This window comes from Melanostigma gelatinosum, assembly GCF_949748355.1.
Source record: "Melanostigma gelatinosum genome assembly, chromosome: 1".
In the NCBI taxonomy this organism is placed as follows: domain Eukaryota; kingdom Metazoa; phylum Chordata; class Actinopteri; order Perciformes; family Zoarcidae; genus Melanostigma; species Melanostigma gelatinosum.
The window spans coordinates 6,764,056-6,784,972 of record NC_136634.1 but is presented as its reverse complement, the minus strand read 5'-3'; the positions used below and the strand labels follow the sequence as shown (position 1 = coordinate 6,784,972).

Sequence of the window (20,917 nt, the reverse complement as noted above, 5' to 3'; positions counted from 1 at the left end):
CAGGCGGGTGGAGTACTGAACGTGGTGCGAACTCTGTTGTGTTACGGATTGATGTCGGTGAAACTTTAAAGCCTCTGATTAGTTGTTGTTTTTCTTTATGTCTGTCAGTTAGCACAGCCCCCCAGCTCAAACCGGTGAGTACAACAGATGTGAGTATGAACTGAGAGGATTGCACACACACACACACACACACACACAAACACACACACACACACAAAACCTAAAGTAAGGAACAGCAATTCACACCGTTTGGTGGGATTTTCGTGAGCGGCACAAGGACGGCACTGAGTGCACCACAATATTTGTGGGCAAAATGTCTTCTTCGTTTTTTTTAATTGGTTCGTAGTTTCAAAGCTCCGACTGCTCTCAATTAGCGAATATGTTTGTTTAATGAATCCCCAATAAATGGGATCACAGCAATTTTCAGACTTTCAAAAATACTGTACTATATGCTATACAATTAGATCTTTGTTTCATTGCATTTCCTCAACAGAATAATCTTAATTAGAACACGCTGTCCTGTGAAAACCATGCATCTCTAAAACATCAATTTATCTGAAATCTTCAGAGGACAAAATAAATCAACGACGACACTTAAAGTTCAGAAAACTCTTTGTTGTTGTTATTAAGAGTTAATCACTCACAATTGTTAAACACATAAGAAATGAAAACCTACAACCAAACTGTTTTCGCTTTGGCAGAACATTGTGTGTTCATGTACATGATGATGATGATATCACTCAGCTGATTGAGAAAAGAGGTTTTCTCAACACTTGAACCCTCGGTTTATTGGACAGTGATGATATGCTCTATTTAAAATGCACTAATATTTATTATCAATGTACAGTCAAATAGTTTGGACATTACTTACAAATCACAACTCACAATTCCAATAAATATCCAAACTTTGTATTCCTTGAATACCTTGTATTCATTGATGTCTTTGCCTCTCTCCTCCCTCTCCTGTGATTTTTATTTTTTTGTCCCAGGTGGGAAAGATCTCCAAGAACAAGAAGAAGAAGCTGAAGAAGAAACAGAAGCGGCAGGCAGAGCTGCTGGAGAGGCGGATGCTGGAGATCGAAGCCCTGGAGAGAGAGGCGGAGAAGAAGGAGGAGAGAGCCAACGACGGGGGAGAGAAAGGGGAAAATGACAGCAACCGGTCTTCACCCCTGCAGCCGCCGCCACCGCATCTGGGCCCCAGCATGGCTCTGGGAGAGAGCGACGAGGATGATGACGACGAGGAGGATGGGGAAGATGAGGAGGAGGAGGAGGGAGGAGAGAGGGACAGGGACGGGGACAGGGAGAGAGAGAGGGACAGGGAGAGGGAGAGGGAGCGGGAGCGCGAGAGGCCCATCAGGTTGACTAATCATACATGTGAGTCATATCAAGTTTTCCCCTCGTTAATTGCTGTTGTTTAATATCTGATTATTAAAATCTGATATCAGGAATAAATGCCATCCATCTTTAATATTATATAAAATACAGGAAGATGCATGTGATTGGATGATAAATATGTATCCATATGTATTTCTTGTAGTCTATTGGTCAATGCTGGACCAAATGTTATGTTTACATTTGGTGTTAATCAGCTTAATACACTGAGTGGATCCTTAAGCTCTATCAAAAGTGCTCCGTGCCGAACATTACAACAGTGTTACTGTCTGAATGAGCATTACAGAGCATTACTAAATATTGAGACAATAATGGCTTAATCAGCTTTCAAAAAGCTCATCTTGTTGAATCCTATCTTTGATTCTTGGCTCCTTGTAGGAATCTAAGTGTATTCTATTTTGCATTAAAGTCACTCGTTAGTTATTTTTTGTTTTATATACACTAAGGCATTTGTGATTGAGTCAGTAAAATGCAGTGGGCAACATGTTAAGGTTAGGTTGCTCTGTTTACTGTATTCAGGTTGCCAACAACTAGAACGGAGATTTTTTCGTAAGCAAAGATCTGCATGAGTGAGTGTGTGAGTATGTGTACAGTGGGTACATTTGTGCAGTCTGTCTGTGAATGAATAGGAGGTGGAGTGGCTCCAAACGCTCGGCCCACGCTGGTCCCACTGAGTATGGGAGGCTGTGCTGATTCACAAAAAAAGAAAACCTTGTCTTTCTTCGTCTCCCTCCTCCACCTTCTGTCTCTTCACCATCTGTTTCTTTTATTCTCCTTTTCTCTTGTTTGCCTCCGTCTCTCCAATCTCTTTTCATGCTTTTTTTACTCACTGCCTACACCGTCTTTGATTGCGTTTGTATCTCCTTTCCACCCACTTCCTCTCTTAACCGTTTTTCTTCCGCTCTCTCCATGTTAGGCGCAGCGCCTCCCCAGGGGCAGAGCGAGACACCCCACATCTCAGATGATGACCCCAATGATGAGGAGGAGGAAGAGGAAGAGGAGGAGGAGGAGGTGCCCACGCCTACCGCTGAAAAAGATGGCCCCAGTCCCCCCACCACAGATGAAGGAAATGCAGATCCAACACAAGCAGAGGTGGAGGACAAGGAGGGGGAGCAGGAGCAGGAGGAGGAGGGACTAAAAGATGCAGAAGATAAGGAAGAGGCGGAGAAGAAGGAGGAGGAAGAGGAAGAAGAAGAGGAGGAGGAGGAGGAGGAGGAGGAGGAGGAGGAGGAAGAAGAAGAGGATGAGGAAGAGGAGAAAGACACTGAAAGAGAGGACAATGCGACAGAGGAGCCAAAGAGTGAGAGCAAAACAGAGGAGGAGGCAGTGGTAGAGGAAGTGGAGTCAAAGGAGCAGGATGGGGAGGATGAGGAGGACGAGGATGAGGAGGAGGACGAGGAGGAGGAGGAGGATGATGAGGAAGACGACGACGACACGACCACGGAACTCCTCACGGACACCACCTCCCCCCTGGTCAAACCCCACAACAACAAAAGCAATTCGGCCAAAACCAACGGTCACATTCTGTTGGGATCTGAGGGACTGAAACCGAAGCCCGGCAATCCTCCGCCTCCCTCGCCCACCCCCGGTACTCTCCTCTGCCCCCTGGTGGAGTCCGAGCTCAGCTACACGGACAGGGACCACTCTCTCAGCTCCGGCTATGAGATGTACAACGGCGACCTGGTCGAGCCGGGGCTGACCAACGGTGGCAGTAACCGACTTGCGGCCATCATGCCTCTCTTCCCCGAGCTGCCCCTGGATCCTCTGCCGGGAAACCCCATTTCTGTTGGAACGGCAGACATCGGAGCAGGCCCCTCACCCAACAGCCCCGCCGCTGACCGCAGTCGCACTGTGTCGTCCTCGAGCACGGGAGACACACCCAAAGGTAAGACCTTTGGGTTACTGTATATCCACCGATTTACAAACACAAAGTGATTATTTTCACACATAATTACTGAGTCCAGAAATGTTCAATATGCAGGTAAAAATACCAGACAAGGTGTAAGTTCCTTGATTGTTATGGGTGACGTCCAATATGTAAACATTTGATGAATAGATGTAATGTTAGGCTGGATGACATCGCAGGTGGACTGGGTAAAAGCCCAAATTTTTCATTCTTCATACATCCACTAGAATGTCAAAAATATCTGTCCTCTTTAAACAAATGTAAATACCGAGGCAAAAATACTTTACGAATTTACGCTACGAACCTCAAACTGACAGGAGTGCAGTCCATCGTATATTAGGACAAAAAGCCAAATGGATTTTTCCATTGGATTTTGGATTATTGCAGAAAATAAGTTCTGTGGCAACAAACGTTTGAGGTTTGGTTCAGATAGATAATCATCACGAATGAACACCACTTTTATGATTTTTGCAGGTTAAATGAAATTGCCAGAATTACAAAGCTAACGTTGGGCTAAAAACGAACTACACCACCATGAAGGTAGAGGCCGATTAGTGTTGACATGATGACGTTTGGTTGTCTCATTTAGTCATTTGTTAGCAAGTGACTTTTTTAAGATACGTAAAAGCTTCAAAAGCTTCAAAAGTGTAGGATATTTTTTTTAATTCTTTGGACAACAGTTCAAATACCGTATCCTAAGCTTGTGTTAACCACAGACCTTATTTCAGGCATCGAACCAAAAACCCATTCAAAACACCCATTGACTTTGAGAGGAGGGAATCATTCCTGCAGCACTCTATTGACTCCAATGTTGACTGAGATCGGAAAAGGAGCAACACCAGAAAAATGTAGTTTTCTTTTTAGCTTACTTTATTCCGCACATTTTTGACACATTTAGTGTCCACATATCTACCTCTGATGGATGCTGCAAACAGCACAAAGCCAGTGACACGACACTCTAAATAGGTCATCAGGAGTTAGGAATGGATTCCTCGTGAGCCCCTGGTCTGTGATAAATGTCTGTTAGTACATTACAGTGAATCAACTCTTCTCAACTCTACGTACTGTATGTGTTAACGCTGTTCTTTCCCACTTCATCCCCTCCCAGTCAGGGCCAGAGCTGCAGATCTCCTGATCAACCCACTCGACCCGCGAAACTCAGAGTCTATTCGAGTTAAAATCGCTGATCTTGGAAATGCCTGCTGGGTGGTAAGACACAGTATACATTATTTGATTCGAAAATATTCTTTTGAGTTTGAAGTCTTTTTACATGCAGCAGCACAGGGTTAAATGGTCATCGGCATTCAAACTGCACTAAATCCAGTAGGACATATAGGTTGATGCAGGGATGATGGATGATGATTTTTTTTGTAAGCACCGCACTGGTTACCTCCACAAGAAGCCAGTGAGATTTTTCCGATGGATTTTGGATTATTGCGGAAAATCAACTCTGTGGCAAACACAAGTTCTAAAGATACTCTTCACAAATGAACACAATTTTTTAGATTTTGGAAGCGTGAAAACAATCGGCAGGAGTAAAACGCTAACGTTAGGCTATAAACGAACTACACCACGGTCGCATGCGTGAGTATACACAAGAGGCCGTGAAGGCGGACTAGTCGATGATGTTTTGTCGTCTTATTTAGCCACTTGTTAGTAACAGACGGTTTTAAAGTTCATGAGAGGGGTATTTAATTACCTATTTTATATCGCAGAACAAAGCATTGAAATCATGAAGCCTCAATCACAGACCTTATATTCAGCCATCAGTTAGCAAAACTGCTAATCCAAAAAGTACACACAAACTGGAATCACCGTCCCCTTTCATTTTCTTCTGAACATTTCGATTAACTACAGATCTTTCTCTGGCAAAAAGAAACAGGGAAAAAAATGAGGGCTATATCTGGCTAAATGAGACATCATGGTGACATCATTCATTCCATTTAAATTTCATCCAGATTAATTTAAGTAATAAGGTGGGTGCCATAGGTTAACAAGGGGGCGAATAGAGTCATTGTTGGTAATGCTTTTTATCCTCTCCTCTCCTCTCCTCTCCTCGCATGGATACAGCACAAGCACTTTACAGAGGACATCCAGACGAGACAGTACCGCTCCATTGAAGTCCTGATAGGAGCTGGTTACAGCACCCCTGCAGACATCTGGAGTACTGCCTGCATGGTGAGGACACACACATGTACACTGTACAATCCACACATGGACACTAACTTTTAAATCACACACACATACATAGAGTATATACAACGAGTATAGACTCAAGGACAGTATACTGTATTTGGTCCCTTGCAGGCTTTTGAGCTTGCGACTGGAGATTACTTGTTTGAGCCCCACTCTGGAGAGGACTACTCCCGTGATGAGGGTGAGTATTTAGATCTTCATGACATACACACACAAAAAATGTAATTTCCAAAAATAGAAACAGAAAACTTGTCATGTGAACGTATTCCACAGGGCAATCATGGCTGAATATTGTATACCACATTATTCAAACTAAAGGTTATCATACCGTGTACATTTGCTTGTCTATTATGTTGAAAAAACTGACAGAAGTGAGAGTATATGTGTGAGTTTAAGGTAGAGACAGGAGCAGTCTGGCACCTTCAGCATGTGTAAATAAATTGTTAATAATCATAGAAGATGATATTTTTCATTGAGTAGTTAATTTAACATGCTATAGTGCTGCAAACTATCATGCTTCAGTTATATAAGTTGTTATAGTTTGTTATTATGTTTTTTTAATTGTTCAATCTGTTGTCATTCCTTTTAAGGTCATTATATAATATAATAACAATAACAAGCGTGTAATACCATTTCCTGAGAATGTCATACCGTGAAAATCTCACACCGTTACAACTCTACTTTTATTAATTCAGTTTTGAGAAACACTTGCAGTGCAGACGCTGAGTACAGATTTTATTTTGCACCAGTATTTGACATTGTTGATTGTACAGTATGCAGAGATTTAAGCATGTTTAATAAGCATGCCATCGACATAAAAGGGGGGCTATTGTTTCTAACTATGCATCAGACAATGGACACAAACTGTGATGGATCAAAGTTGTATTGTAAATTGAGCAAAAAATGGCCACAGTGAGCTTAGTTCAAACGATAGCCATCCCTCTCCCCAAATCCCCCTGTCCACTGTCAACTGTAAATCCTGTCCTCTTATTCTGCTGCTATGCCTCCACTCATCTTCACCCCACTGCAGCTCACACAACTCCTGTCATTGTGCTTAATGTCGAGACCTTTGCAGCATAAACAGATCCGTTTCCAGGAAACTGTAAAACGGTGACAGTCAGTAACATGAAGCATGAGAGCAACATCAGCCAGTTACTGTATCCTGTGAGTACATGTGCATCTATATCTGGGTCACATGTTACTCTATCAAGCAATACAGCCCCTTTATTTGCACCACTGTCTCTCCATCTCCTTGTGATCTTTGACCAGCTCATTGTGTTATTGTTCGTATTGCATGTGACACACAGCTAACCTCATTTTGCATGTTTTGCACAGGCCAATAAGCTCGTGTCAGTTTTATCATCACGTACTGATTTACACCTTCTGGACTCCATCCATTGAGGCCAAACTTGAAATCTAGCTTCGGCTTCCAGTTCATTCAATTCTGAATCTGAATGCATGTGACTTTTATTCTAAGGCTCTTCACTTCATTTCGTCACCGCTGCTGTGGAGGCACAGCTCACTAACACAGATTTCTCTCCTTTACTGTCTGTGACCGTCTCTTTTTATTCCTCCCCGACTCTTCTGTCACTTCCTGTCCCTGTTTTTTATTTTCCTACCCACAACCCCCCCCCCCTCCTTCCTTTACATTTTACTTTCATCTCTCCCTCTCTTTCATTTAAGTTTCCCCTTCCTTGTCGTTGCCCCTTCTCTCTTTGTCATCTCCTTCTTATTTCCCCCTCATTCCTCTGACTTTTTTCCTTCCCCCTCTCCTCCCTCCCACCTCCCTCTCTCCTCCATAGACCACATAGCCCACATCATAGAGCTGCTGGGCTGTATTCCGAGGCACTTTGCACTCTCCGGAAAATATTCCCGGGAGTTCTTCAACCGAAGAGGTAGCGCTGGCCAGAGAGCTGGTGGGACTGGGACACACAGATGTCTAAAACGGACAGATATGGACACTAGAAAACAGTCGCTACATACACTTGGAAGTTCCTGTTGCTTTGGATTTGATTTTAGTAATAATTGGATAATACTCACCACGTCAAGGTGTTAAAGTAGCGGTGTGTCCATGCAGTGCCCCAGGGCAGCAGTGTGTGTCAGTCCCATGCAGCCGGTCGTGTTGATGTGTGTGTGTGTGCATGCTGTAATGATGAACCGTGCCTGTTCCCTCTGTGATGTATGTGGTGGTGGGCAGACCACATCGCTCTGATCATGGAGCTCCTTGGGAAGGTCCCACGCAAAGTGTTCGCTGCCGGGAAGTACAGCCGAGAGTTTTTCTCCAAGAAAGGTAAACAACTCAGTCGGTCAGGTGGAGGGTCGCTGTCGTATAGCAGGGGCCGCATAGAGGTCTTGAGATTGAGTTCTTTGTGTAGTAAAGTTATAGTACTGCCACAGTATTGTGAATTACCTGCAGATGGTTTATGATAAGTTGTCAATCACAGCAGAAATGAATGCTTAATTGTCGGGCTGGGCGTTCATTCGTTATTAGTTTATTGATTTATTCATCACATTGTATTTGAGTTTCAGGCATTTAGGTTCATATTACTTTTTTGTCCCCTGTAAAAAAACATTTTCTTGGATTGAAGGAACTGCTGCCAAAAATACACAATAAATAAAAACACTAATAAAGTAAAATTGTGCTAATCACAAAAATATGCTCTTAAAAAAGTGACAAACAAAAATACTGTACAGTGGTACACAGTTAGTTGATATCAATATCAATTTAAATGTTTATTTTAATGTTTTTTTCTATTTTTTTTATTGGAAAAATATTGTTTATATTGTGATAATGATTTCAGCTTCATCGCCCATCTGTATTCGTACCTTACATTTAAATTCGTCAGATACTACTGTTGTGATTGTCTTCATCGTCTGGTGCTGGAATGCAGCTGAAATGAATTCACTACAATCAGAAGTTCATTTTCTAAATAATCAGAACATATATTATCTTGATATTGACTTCAGCACACGGGCTTCTCCCGTCTGCCACGCTGCCATCGAGCGGCTTCGTTACCTTGTTTCCGTCACGCACACCGATCCGTACTGAACTTGGGTGGAGTAGTCAGTAGATACATTGATTGGAGACAGGACAATTGAAACATACTCTTATAAGAAAACAGGCCGAAACATTATAAACAGTCATTTCTGACAAGCGTCTCCATTCATGCAAAACATGAATAAATACATTTTCAACACTGTGCCTGGATCAATACAATATAAGGGAAGTCGTGATGGTTTCCTTTCCTCCCAGTTCTCCAATCAGTGTATAGGAAGGAGACGTTACCATGGCAGCCATGGTTTGAACTGGACCCTCGGTCTTGATCGCCTCCATCATCAATCATCCTCTCGTACTTTTCTTCTCCTCTACATCAGTCTTGTGCTCGCAGCCGATGATTTTCCTCCGCTCTTTGATAATAAACGCCTTCCTCTCCACGTCTGTTTCCATTACATCGTCTCTCTCTTCCACCTCTCGCCCTCCGTTCTCGTGGTTCGCAGCCAAGAACTCTACAGGTTTTCCCTCCGTGGTTGCAGCGCCTCACTGAGTAGCACACGTTCAAACAGAGAGGCTGAACTAATCAGTGAGATGCTGTTTGGCTGGAGCCTGCAGAATGGTGGCCTGCTGTGGCATCAGACTAGAGTCAGTTCACCCAAATAACCAAATCAAAATCGACTTACCTCTTTGGGAATCTAGCCATGCAAAGATAGTTGTGTGTTTGTGCACAAAACATTGAAAAACGTTTTGTAATTCGTTGTATAATTCAACAGCAATCTTTTCTTTTCAAAACGTGGTCGTGGTTACTCTAGATTCATTGATTCCTAAAGTATAGACACTACTGATACCAAACAAAAGGATCTGTCGTATTTTAGATCATGTTCTTACGTGATAGTACATTAGCTGGTTTAAATAAAGATTTGAATTTCTTTAAATTCAATGCTGTGAGCAACATACCAACACATTAAAACTATCTGCATGGCTAAATATGACTGGTATTATTCTATATTCTTATTTCAACAAATTCCATGATGTAAACAAAACCCACAATTTGTTAGTTTGCCTCTCAACCCTTTCTGACATTGCTACTCAGCCACGAGTCCATTTCTTCCTACTGATGATGTAAATATTTAAGAATGAGTCACAAACACGTGGTACATCTTTTTAAAAAGGTCAACAGCTGTTCATTTGTTGGAGACTATTTTCAGCTGTGTATGAATACACATTTGTTGGACTTTTTGATGTCTATAACAGCAGATAGATGTGGAATTGACACATAACAAGCCACAGTCATATCAGGCTTTGGCTACTTGCAGGATCAATTCATCTTTGGGTTCGGTAGTTTGTCGTCGAAAACAAGTAAAAAATAAATATAAAAATGTAAAACAAGAATATCACCAGTCTTATTGTGATTTTCCTCATTTGAGTGAACCAACCCTCTAATCTAAGCCCCTCTCTTTTCTCCCCACATCCTCCTGCAATCATTGACTCTGCTCCTTATACCCCCCCCTGCAGGAGAGCTTCGGCACATCACCAAGCTGAAGCCGTGGTCGCTGTTTAACGTGCTGGTGGAGAAGTACGGCTGGGCGCATGAAGACGCCGGCCACTTCACGCACTTCCTTCTGCCCATGCTGGAGATGGTGCCCGAGAAGAGGGCGTCGGCGGGCGAATGCCTCAACCACCCTTGGCTCAACTCGTAGCCACGATCTCCGATCAGGCGCCCTCCTCCCGTTGTCCCCCAACAGTTAGCCCAAACATCCCCCCCCCCCCTCTCCCAGGTGGAAGGCATCCTGTGGAACAACAGCATGGAGAGAAGCTGGAGACAAACAGTCAGAGTAGATGATTAAGACGTATTCTTTCCTGCCCTATCCCTCGCATCCATTACATGCTTATCTGAGTAGGCTTCTTCTCCCATAAGGAATGTAAAGACGAGCTTATGGCGATAACACGACATAGTAGCTGTGTCTTCCGAAACATCTCCCCAAAAAAGATCATTTGAAGATGGATGCTGCTCACGTAAAACAGGGGAGAAGTCAGGCTCTGTCTGAAAGAGAGACGTGCTTTCTGCTGCCGTCAAGATGTCAGCCAGTCCCTTCCACCTAATCCCCCACAATCCTCAGTTTTACCGTGTCTGGATCCAGTCATGGACCGCTGACAGCTGCTGATCTTTTCAACGACGTGAAAGAAAAGCCAACGAGGAGCTCCATCTGCCATGACCTTTACACAGCCAGGGCCTCAAAGACAGACAATGTTTTTGTGTTTTTTTTAGACGGATAACGAGCGCATGGGCCTGTGCACCCTCGTCCTCTCTCTCCAGCCCTGTTGCCCCATCCTTGCCTCCCTCACCCTGCTATGGAAGAGAGCACCCACATCGGACTAAAAGTTTACACCCCTGATTTCTTCCACAACATCCAATCCCCAAAAGCCCCTCCTCACTGTTTTCCCCCACCTAATTGAGCTGCATGCTCCTGCTGGGCCACCTCAGAGAACTGGAGGGCAGCCAGTCCTCCAGGGGGCACCACACCGACAATTGCCACTCTGACAAAGACGGACAGAAAAAGTGCGGGACGAGCAAAAAAATTAAATAAAAAAAATACAATCAATTCAACACGGAGGAGGAACGCTTGGTCTTCAGAGACCGTTTTTAAAATGCATGGGGAGACTGATGGATCAGCATGAACGGATATGACAAACGGACGATGGTTGCAATATCTTATTTGTGCGTTTCGCTGGTTGCTTTCCTTCTTTCATCACCTCTCTTGGGCATTCTGTCAGAAAGAATTGTGTCAGGATATTTTGGTAAATATGTTACAACCTCTTGACATTCCTAAATCTTGGTCCTCTGGTACTTTTATTCATGTACTATTCTCCCCCCCTATAGAGGAGCCCTTTGATCCCCAAGCTACTCCAGAAAAGGGGAACGGTCACATGGCGGTTGCACTTGTCTTTGTAGATGTCCTTCAGGAATTTGAAACCTTTGTACATACAACTGAGATCTTGCACCGCAGAAAAGCGACCGTGGACAAAGTTTCAGCATTCAAGCATCATTCCAAAACAAAAAAACAGAGGCTGTTGGCATATTTTGACATCCTCTGATACCCTGGAGGAATGTTCAGACTGAACTGTGCCACCCGGTGGCTGAATGAGCGTACTGCGTTGCCACACACTGCTGCCGCTCTCAGTGCCAACGCTCCAAGACGTTCCACTATATCTCTCTCCACTTAATCTCTATTTCGCTGTCTCTCTCTTTCTCACACACAAAAACCTTGCATCATCACAATTAGTCCAGTTGCCTATTTTTCGCAATAAATGAAAAAAGATAACTATAAGTAAATGGTGAGATATTTTTTAAAACTATTTAATTCATTAAAAAAAAAAAAAGAAGAAAACAACTTTTCTCTGGTTGTTGTGACCGTGACAGAATCTCGTCTTATACTGAGGTGATTGTGTTTGTCTTTTAGAGATGTTTTTATTTCTTTCGTCGTCATTATTATTATTGAACGATTTTTTTTTACACAGGTGTCACCTCTCCCCTCTTTCCTTACTTGAACCGTGCTGCTCTGTCTGGGCTCTTGATGGTGATAAAATAAATTTCAAAAAACAAATAACAGTTTTGCAATAAAGGGTACGTGATGAGTTTTTTTGCACCCAAACCTCCTGATCTCACTCGTTCAGCCATGCTGACTGTTCTTCCTGATGACATTGACAGAATCGCATCTCTTGTCTGTGTTTTTCATTGACAGATTTAATAAAATTGTAAATAAATGGATCCCATTGTGAATGTTCTGCTTTGAAGCTGCAGTCAGTCAACCTCACTGAAAAGGGTGAGCAAACATAGAACCGCTCACTACAGGCAACACAAGAAAGAAATAATTGGCACAGACTCTTCTTTTAGAAATACGCCATGCGTTTCCACTGTCTTAATACAAGGTTAAAATACACGGGTCAGTCGTGAGTACAATGAGCCAAAGGCGTCACTTGGTCAATGCTACAGTACATTGTGATTCACACTAAAAGCAAACATGGCCTATTAGACAACATCATCTGAGGGCCACTAAAAGATGAGGTGATAAAAGACATCCTGAGATCAACACTGCTCATTCAAAAATAAAACATGCTTCGCAGTATCAACTTGGGGTTTTCTTATATATATTAGATCATTACAAATGCCCTCTGATGCATTCTGCGTGTCTGCTAATGTGACCATTAGCACTCAATAAACAAGGGATGCCTCACGTAAAGCGCACACACACACTCCGATCCATGAGCTAGAGAGGCCTGCAAGCTTTTCATGTTCCTGTGGGTAAAATGTTACGACTTCAAAATTGTATATGAATAAAAAACTCAAGCGTGGTAGTGATGAAAGCGTAAAACTTAATGAGGTCACTGCTAAAATGTAGTGATGAGAAAGTGATGCTGTGATCCACAGTATGTTGTACACTTGAACACAACCCATCATAGTATTAGGAGGATGCAGTACACACATGTGCCTTATCCAACAATTCACGACATGTATACAGTATGTATCTGTACTTACAGGTGTGTGTGTGTGGTTCACTGTGCTCGAGCTCTGTCTGTGTGTTATATGTACGTTTGTGTCAGAGCAGTGAAGCGCTGTTCTTTAGCAGCAGGGGTTTCACCAAATCCAGGATGTCCAAGTTGGGATCCAGTGACCTGCCGAGACCCTCCAGCACCATGATGGCGAACACAACGGAGGCAAAATTACTCTCCAGCTTCACCTAGAAAAAAAAAAATGAACATCAAGGTTCATAGGTCAGCAACAGAGTTATCACGTCACGATTGTTTCTGTGGCTTTTAAGATATTTTAATATGATTTTAGTGATTCTACATTTCTTCAAGCTAAAGCTGAAAAGGACTGCAAGAAAAACTTGACACTGACAAGTTAACCGCAAAAGAAAAACCCAAAACCTTTTACTTGAGAAAACCTTATTAGGAGGGAGAGCCAGTCAGAGCTGTAACCGGTCGTAATGTCACTTAAAGAGAGAAGAGTTCTGAACCAGATGTTCCAGGTTTGTTCAACGCAACGTCTGCAACCTCCTGATGTTTTACCTTGTGTTTGATGAGTAGACCAAAAACTCTGGAGAGCAATTCACCCACTTGGAACTAGAAATGCAAAAGAAACAAAAAAAACCAACGTTTCTAGTAATCAGTGCCTGTGACCGCCATGACCAACCAATATCTATTAAGTACTGTATGTATACGTTACGTTACCAGAACGTGTTCTGGGCCTTTGAATTGAATTTCTTTCCTAATGTTCTGACATAATAATTGAATGAATGAATACGGTAACGTAATAACCATGGCCATCATTGGCAGGCTGCATCAGAAACACAGATCAGAGAGCACAGATTGAGGCTGGTACCTTTCCCAGAGAGAGGGTGTTGCTGAGGGCGTTGTCCACCAGCTGGGCCACCTCCTTCTTAAACTGCGGCACGTCGTGGCATTCGTTGGCCCGAGCGTGATTCAGGAGCAACTCCGCCACTCGCTCACCCTGAAGAAAGCAGATCAAAAGATCCTGGAGGTTGTTCTTTGACCTACAGTTCACATTCCTTTCTTTCTTGTTATTTCTTCCATCTAAGAAGCTTTTATAATAAGTTAAAGGCTGATTGGATTTGCTGAGGAATAGATTAAGATTTAGAAATGCGTCAGGCGACTCCATCGGGATCACTTACCCGATGCAGCACCACAGCTGTGAAGACGGCCTTGAGGTTGGCGAGATCGTAGTCGCTGAGCTGGGTTACGATGCCGGCGTCCAACAGCACCAGCTGGAGAGGACACCTGTCGGGCCTGAAGCTGACCACCACCGTGTCCCACAAGTCAGTGAGGGTGGTTTTACCGTGGGCGTCCCCCGATGTACCAGCACCGTCAGCGGAGCCGGGAAGAGGCCCACAAGTGTGGACCAGAATGTTCCCAGGGTGGAGATCTCCATGGACAAAATTGTCCACAAACACCTGGAATGCAAACGGAGACAAACAACGGATACATATAATGTTACATATAAACTTTAAAACATTATAAAATGAACAGTAACGGTAACAATCAGCAATCCAGCAGGTGACGTATCTCACCATCTTCAGCATGGTCTCCATTCCCATCCGGGCTATTTTCTGCTTCACCTCCAGAGGAACCTCGGCGCTCAGGTAGTTGGATACGGGCTCACTCTCCTGATGGAAGACGGTTGCATATAAACTGAATGTTGGTCTCATTCATACAACTATATATATTGTCTGGAATTCACAGACATTGTGTAACATAGGTGGAGTCTGTTAAAGACGACAATAGTTCATTGGTTATAGAAGTGTGCATTTTGATATTCGGATATGTGTGACTTGCTTGTACTGTACATTTCGAGCTCAATCTATCACTCAGTGACTCAGTCTGTGTTTTAAATCCTTCTGTACTCGCCTCAAAGGTTTCCACTAAAATGGTCCTGGTGACAAATGGTCGTAAAGCGGTAGGGAACTTGACGTAATCCACATTGCGGAAATTTTCATGGAAACGCTCGATGTTCTTGGCCTCAAAACGGAGATCAATCTGAAATAAAAGTCCAGTCAGATCGCTGAAAAATATCCTTTCTACGAGGTAATTTATACACATCGTCAAACGGCTTAAGTTCTGTGATATTCTAAATGTTGGGGGTCTGAATATTCCCACCTGTTTGATCATGAGCTTCTCAAACTCGTCTACTATCTCACACAGACTGAGCCACTTGAGTCCGGGCAGGCATTGCAGGAGCCAGCTCCCCGCTTTCATCAGCAGTAGGTCGATTTCCACCTGCTTCCTGATGCCTGGATGGACCACCTGGAAAACACCGGAAACAAATTCACGAACATCCGCTGACGGGCTTACAAAGTGTAAAATATACTCAAGTGAGGCTTTTTTGTGACACTCACCTTGATAGCCACAGGTATCAGATGCTCCTTCTCTGCACTGCACATCCCTTCTGGGTGACTTCTCTCGCCAAAGTCCTCCTCCTCCTCCTTACCCCCCCTCCAGAGCTGCCACAGGGACCTGGCCACTCCTCCCAGACCAGGGATCTCCCAGGCTTCTAGCAAGTCTTCCTTCTCCATCTCCTCCACCAGAGACTGGAAGGCCGGGTCCTCCACCTGGTCCGCCTTCGCCCAGCCTTTGTACACCTGAGCCACGCATCCCGAACCCACTGGCTCTTTGCTGTCAAACCTCAAAACCTTCCTCCAGCCTTCCCCGAAGGCCCTCCGGAGACACTGCTTGGTGTGGGCCCAGGGGTGCGGGCGCACCTTCACATGGAGCCTGGAGAAGCGCTCACAGAACTCCAGGGAGAAGATGTCCCGCCTGGTGCTGGCCCACTGACCCAGCTTGATGAAAGTGGGCCCAGATGTTTCAGTCACCCACAGCAGAGCCCCCAGCCAGAGAGACGCCCAGCGGGTGGACACCAGGGCCAAGGGGGACAGGAGGAGCAGGGGGCCAAATTTGAGGAGCAGCACTAATGCACGAAGGCTGAGGCGGAGAAGAAACACCACTTTGTGCACTTGGACTTTGGCTAGAGACTTTTTGTCAGCGGTTAGACGTGGAAGAGTTGCTTCCTGGCATGAGGCTGCACAGGATGATGCATTGACTGCACCCCAACAAAGCAACGTGACCTTCGGTATCTGGGTTAAGATCCGCCCTCTCGTAACAAAACATGCCCTGGAGCTGTGCACGAGCCCGGTTCTGGTAAAGGAGCCTGCTCTCCGGATGGTGCACCGCAGGCTGAGGAGGACTGCTCTTGCTCCAAAGGTGGCCATCGTGTAAAATGGCTGTTAGCTCAGTCCAGGAGGTGACTGTGTCCATGTGGCAGTCTTGTTTCACGAAACAAAATCATCAGTAAAGCATTACTCCAAATCTACTACTTATTTGCCGTACTGTTCGTATAGTAAATATTTAAATAAATTGTTACTGCACTTCTCCTTGCAACGGGAGAGAACTGGGTTGATTCTTTTCCTACTTGTGAGACATGACCATGTAAATAACATCCATACAAACAAAAACATCATGGCAGTCGCTTCACGTCCGGGTATGACGTAGGGCCACCAAGCTCACGTGGCTCCCTCTTAAAGGCGCACGCTCACCTGAAAACCAAACTTTTAACAGCTGGTTATTAAAGAAGACGGAGTCGTGTCTTGTGTGCGCTTTTTTTTTTTTTTTTTAAAGCTAATGCATCTACTTTTGTCTGTTTTTTTGAGGCGTTGCTGTATTTATATAAGTATAAATCAAAAATGGTGACCGTTTTTTGAAGTGATTTGGGTGAGGAGACCAACCAACTGACGCCACGTGTGTATTCACGGTATGGTAACTGCAACTATACTAGTAATGTGTTTTATTTATTCTTCAAATAACGTCAGAGACGCCACGTGTCCTACAGATGGAGACAAATCACATATTATTCTGAGTGCTTTCTCCGACCAGAGGAAAGAGAGGCAATGAAGGGATGAAAGGAGGATGCACACTTGAGCATAATAATTGAGACATTTGTTAGAAATACATTTTGACTTATAGCAGGAGGAGCACAAGTAGAGCAGCCAACATGAACAAAGGCTCTGTGTCCCAGGAAGCCTTTCCAGTGAGCTGTGTGAGCATGTGGCTGTAATGGACCTGGCTCATCTAAATGGAATACAACCTTCATTAATCAGTACTTTTACTGACATTAGTCAGTAAAAGCTTATCCTGCTTTGACATGTCAATGTGTGGAAAATGTATTTTAGTTGTAAAAATAAAACAAACATTGTTCATTCCAGTTAAAATGGGCCATGGACCAACTAAGAAAGCAACACACACTTTATAGCACTTTTCATACAGAAGTGAAGTGCTTTACAGGAGAAAGAACAGGATGTAACAGACTTTATTAAGTTATAAACTAGTGTGTTTTGATGCATTTTAAAAATGTGCACTGAAATAGCTTCTGTAACAGAAAGCAACACGTCTAGGTCCTAGCGCTGCAAGTAGTTGTTTTAAATATTCATTCGAGTATTATTATTAAATTATTTTTATTGAATTATAATTCATTTTGACAATGATGTTCTTGATTAATCAATTGGCGTTATGTTGGCTTTAAAATTGCAGGACCTTTTTAAGTTGGAAGAGATTAATGCAAGGACAACATTTTCTAGCTGGCTGTTTGGAACGTTATTGTGCAGAGTTACAGCCTACGGGCCTGAATGGAAGTGGCATTAACAAGTACTTCCTGGTAGGATATGCTGTCTTTTTCCTGAACAAAGTTCCTGAAAGATGACTTAAGCGCTGCTTCAATTATGGCAACATTTGTTTCTGGGTCGTAAAGGAAAGGAGGAGGCAGGGAACAAAAAAAAAAAAACACACCCTGGGTTTGATTTCATTGTCATTTCCTCTGCTTAAACCTGAGGTCTTGCAATCAGCCTCCTCTGCACCATCAAGGACTGAGAACTCGCGCCAGCCATGTTCCCAGTCACGGTGTGAGTCCTCTGGACACTGGGCTCGGTGCGCTCCCACCGTAGGCCTGATAGAGGACTCGGCAACACAATAAGGTGGGATAAACGCCAAACAGATGTTACCAGCCCCCACCATGTCCCCCCCCCCACGGCTATTGATGGACAAGCCAGGCTTTTTTAGATCTCTCTTGCATTTCAAAGGCGAGGTCGGCGTTTGGGCTCAGAGGTCGGCAGGATAGTTGCAGAGGTGATGCTGCGAGACACTTTAGGAAGGCTAAGGCCCCTATAAATGCATTTGTATAAAAGTCAAATTAAATTACAGGTTCAACCCAATATTTGTGTGACACAAGTACCGTACTTAAGAGCAATTTTAAGGTACATTTAAGTAGTATATCTAATTGATGCTATACTCTACTTCAGTCCAGAGGGATTTGTTTTAACTTCTCATTCCACTTTATTTATTTGACAGCTATACTTACTAATTACTGTGATGTTTAGTATTTTTGCTTTAAAATATGTGCTGATTAATTTTCGGTTGATCAACTATTCGATTAGGGGAGACTAATAATTCCACCTCTAATCTCCATGAAGTATCTCTTTGCACCAACTTCATTCAATCGCACAACATTAAAGCCGTCACTTTACCGCTGCAACCTTATTAAAGGGGAATTTCAATGTGTCTTGTTTAAATACCCACATCTCTATAAATGACAACAATACATTTTCAACATATAGACGGTTGGCTTTGAAAACTGTGCGTAAAACATACCTTTTGTAATAATGGACTTGGCAAAGAGGGCCTGTGGGGCTGAACAGGTTAATCATTAATCACGCTGGTCATCTGTATGCATGTCCAGCCTTTTATTTGCTGCTCTCGCGCTCACTTTTCTTCTCCTCCGCTCTTACTGCAGGAGCATGGAGTCACTCTTCAGCCCGGGGCCTGAGCTGAACTCCAGAGTCTGTATTCCATGGCTGAGCGGAGGTCAGCCGTAATCAAGCCAAACGCTGCCAAACCACTTTCTGTGTGAGAACATTCAGCCTCACCACACACAGCATTCAGCACATACGCTCCTACACTACTTGTAGGCTAGTTGTTGTTGTTGTTGTTGATTGTCATGTATAAAGAGATAAATGAACATGTCCCCTCACTGAGAGAGGAAAAGTGGCCCTTGGGCTTTGTTAATTTGCTCCCAGAGGAGGCTGTTATTTATGTATTCATTTGTGTTCAGCTTTGCCCCTTCCTGCTCCATTCCTCCATTTTTTCTTTTTTTTTTGAGCAGGACACTCTGTTTCCCTGGCAACTAGGGCTCCAATCGGCCGGCCAGCTGCAGATTAGTTCAGCGGTGGGGGGTTTAGGTGGGTGGGAGGGGATGTAGAGGGGGGTGATGATGGAAAATGGAGAGGGAGGAGAGAGAGAGAAGGAGGGAGGAAGGGAGGGGGGGTGAGAAAAGTTTGAGAAGGGGAGAGAGAGAAGGGCCGGCGTCATTGAGAGACAGGAGTGTTTCAGAGCCGCGAGTGGAGAAAAGAGCTGTAAACATTTGTAGCGCAGAGGCTGGACGGGAGGAGGGATCTCTCGCTGACGTTGTGCCTCTTTTCAAACCTCTTGTGTGCTTGGATCTGCACTCTGTGTCCTCTGTGTGTGTGTGTGTGTGTGTGAGGTACAGGCAGGGGCTATGCAAAGGCAGAGAGGTCGGTTGCAGGGGTAGGGGTGTACAAACCGGGGGAGAGGGGGAGAAAAAGAAAAGGCAAACTACACTTGGAAGGAAAGGAACCATGCAAGTGGATGCTGTCTTCTGCGGGGTCGGGTTACGCAAAATGAGAAACTACCCTAAGAGCACTTCATCAGCGCTCACCCACATCAGAAAGGTAATGTGAAGAGTGAAAGAGCGTCCATGTGTGTCAGTAGAGTTGTAGCAAAACATGTGATTTCTTTCTGTAGTCATGGCGTTGATATGCTTTATATACTTGGTCTGAAAATCATTTGTATTGCTGGAGGATTCATCTTCATGCATGAGCATCAACTTAGCGTTCTCTCATATTTTCTGCAGTCTAAATGTGCACGTGTGACCTTGAATGTGTCAGGATGCATGTGTGTGTGTGTGTGTGTATGTGTACATGTACAGAACGTACGCTTGTTGAAAGCAATATGGAGGATGTTAGAATGTGGGCTTGTCTGTGTTTATCTGAGCCGTATTTCATTCTGGACGGCTCTGGCTCCAGTTAAAGTGTGCCTCAAGTAGCCAGTCTCAAACTGTCTGCACCAAGTCCATTACTGCTGCCCACAAGAGACTCATCTACCTCATGGAGCATCTGAGCTCACATGAGCACACACACACACACTCTCAATGGCTGTCAGCTCTCATCTTTCCTATTTAACGAAAACAAAGTGTAGAAAGATAGTTTGGTGACCGTTTGGAGGACGGTCACTTAGACCAGCATGTTCCAAACCGGCTTGTTAAGGGGGAGAGAGGGAGATCAGAGGGGAGGATAAGTGAGATGAGCATTCTTCACTGTGAACAAAGGCACCTCTTCATGCAGAGTCCCAGCCGCTGTATTGTTGTGAGGGAGCAGGCGAGCAGGCGGGTGGAGACCTCCCCAGGGCGGACAGAGGAGTTCAGGTGGCTCCAAAAAGTCCGCTTTAAGGGACAACGAGTTGTTTGCGGATTCACGATCAGCCATGATGGAAACTGTGCATCCGTGTTTGAAAGTTTACATTGGACCTGTTCTCATTCTCGCAACCCAGGTGTTTGAACGGACAAAGAGGATGCCAGTGAAGATTTACATGAATAATCTAAGTTTGATGGATGTCGAAGACATAAGATAGTGTTTCAGTTGATGACAGTTTTAACATGATCTTATTTTACCACCTTCCTCATTGTGGCCTTGAAAACAGCACTACCTGCAAAATCTGTGTCAACAGATGAATGAATGAAACGGATATTACAAAATCGACCCCACAGTTTGACTGCCAAGTGATGAGAGGAA

General features: G+C 44.0%; 3 protein-coding genes across 3 annotated transcripts in view; 2 read left to right on the top strand and 1 right to left on the bottom strand.

The window, feature by feature from the left end:
* srpk2 (SRSF protein kinase 2) overlaps positions 1 to 12,224 on the top strand; it is a gene marked incomplete at its 5' end in the record, with an annotated part of 60,748 nt that extends 48,524 nt beyond the window's left edge. Inside the window, 8 exons of the mRNA XM_079270352.1 lie at positions 109 to 149; positions 990 to 1,374; positions 2,309 to 3,277; positions 4,407 to 4,507; positions 5,369 to 5,476; positions 5,606 to 5,675; positions 7,297 to 7,389; positions 10,005 to 12,224. Coding sequence (XP_079126478.1) covers positions 109 to 149; positions 990 to 1,374; positions 2,309 to 3,277; positions 4,407 to 4,507; positions 5,369 to 5,476; positions 5,606 to 5,675; positions 7,297 to 7,389; positions 10,005 to 10,189 — 1,952 coding nt within the window. The 3' untranslated portion in view covers positions 10,190 to 12,224. The remainder of the gene's footprint in view (positions 1 to 108; positions 150 to 989; positions 1,375 to 2,308; positions 3,278 to 4,406; positions 4,508 to 5,368; positions 5,477 to 5,605; positions 5,676 to 7,296; positions 7,390 to 10,004) is intronic.
* Positions 12,225 to 12,436: 212 nt separating this feature from the next.
* On the bottom strand, positions 12,437 to 16,490 carry adck2 (aarF domain containing kinase 2). Its single transcript, XM_079269880.1, has 8 exons — positions 15,404 to 16,490; positions 15,165 to 15,311; positions 14,916 to 15,044; positions 14,579 to 14,674; positions 14,183 to 14,461; positions 13,873 to 14,001; positions 13,560 to 13,613; positions 12,437 to 13,228 (listed from the first exon to the last, which is right to left on the bottom strand). Exons 1-8 carry the CDS (start codon positions 16,271 to 16,273, stop codon positions 13,088 to 13,090), a joined length of 1,845 nt encoding a protein of 614 aa, XP_079126006.1. The 5' UTR covers positions 16,274 to 16,490; the 3' UTR covers positions 12,437 to 13,087.
* Positions 16,491 to 19,646: 3,156 nt separating this feature from the next.
* Positions 19,647 to 20,917, top strand: part of LOC306791785 (DENN domain-containing protein 2A) — a 31,346-nt gene continuing 30,075 nt past the window's right edge. The window contains exon 1 of the mRNA XM_079288659.1: positions 19,647 to 19,798. The gene's annotated coding sequence lies outside the window, so the exon portion shown is untranslated. The remainder of the gene's footprint in view (positions 19,799 to 20,917) is intronic.

Coding starts and splice junctions, on each gene's coding strand:
- adck2 (XM_079269880.1), bottom strand. CDS start 16,273: ATGGCCACCTTTGGAGCAAGAGCAGTCCTCCTCAGCCTGCGGTGCACC. Junction 14,002..14,182: donor CAGCTGTGGTGCTGCATCGG/GTAAGTGATCCC, acceptor TGCTTTCTTCAG/GGTGAGCGAGTGGCGGAGTT. Junction 13,614..13,872: donor ACACCCTCTCTCTGGGAAAG/GTACCAGCCTCA, acceptor TTGCATTTCTAG/TTCCAAGTGGGTGAATTGCT.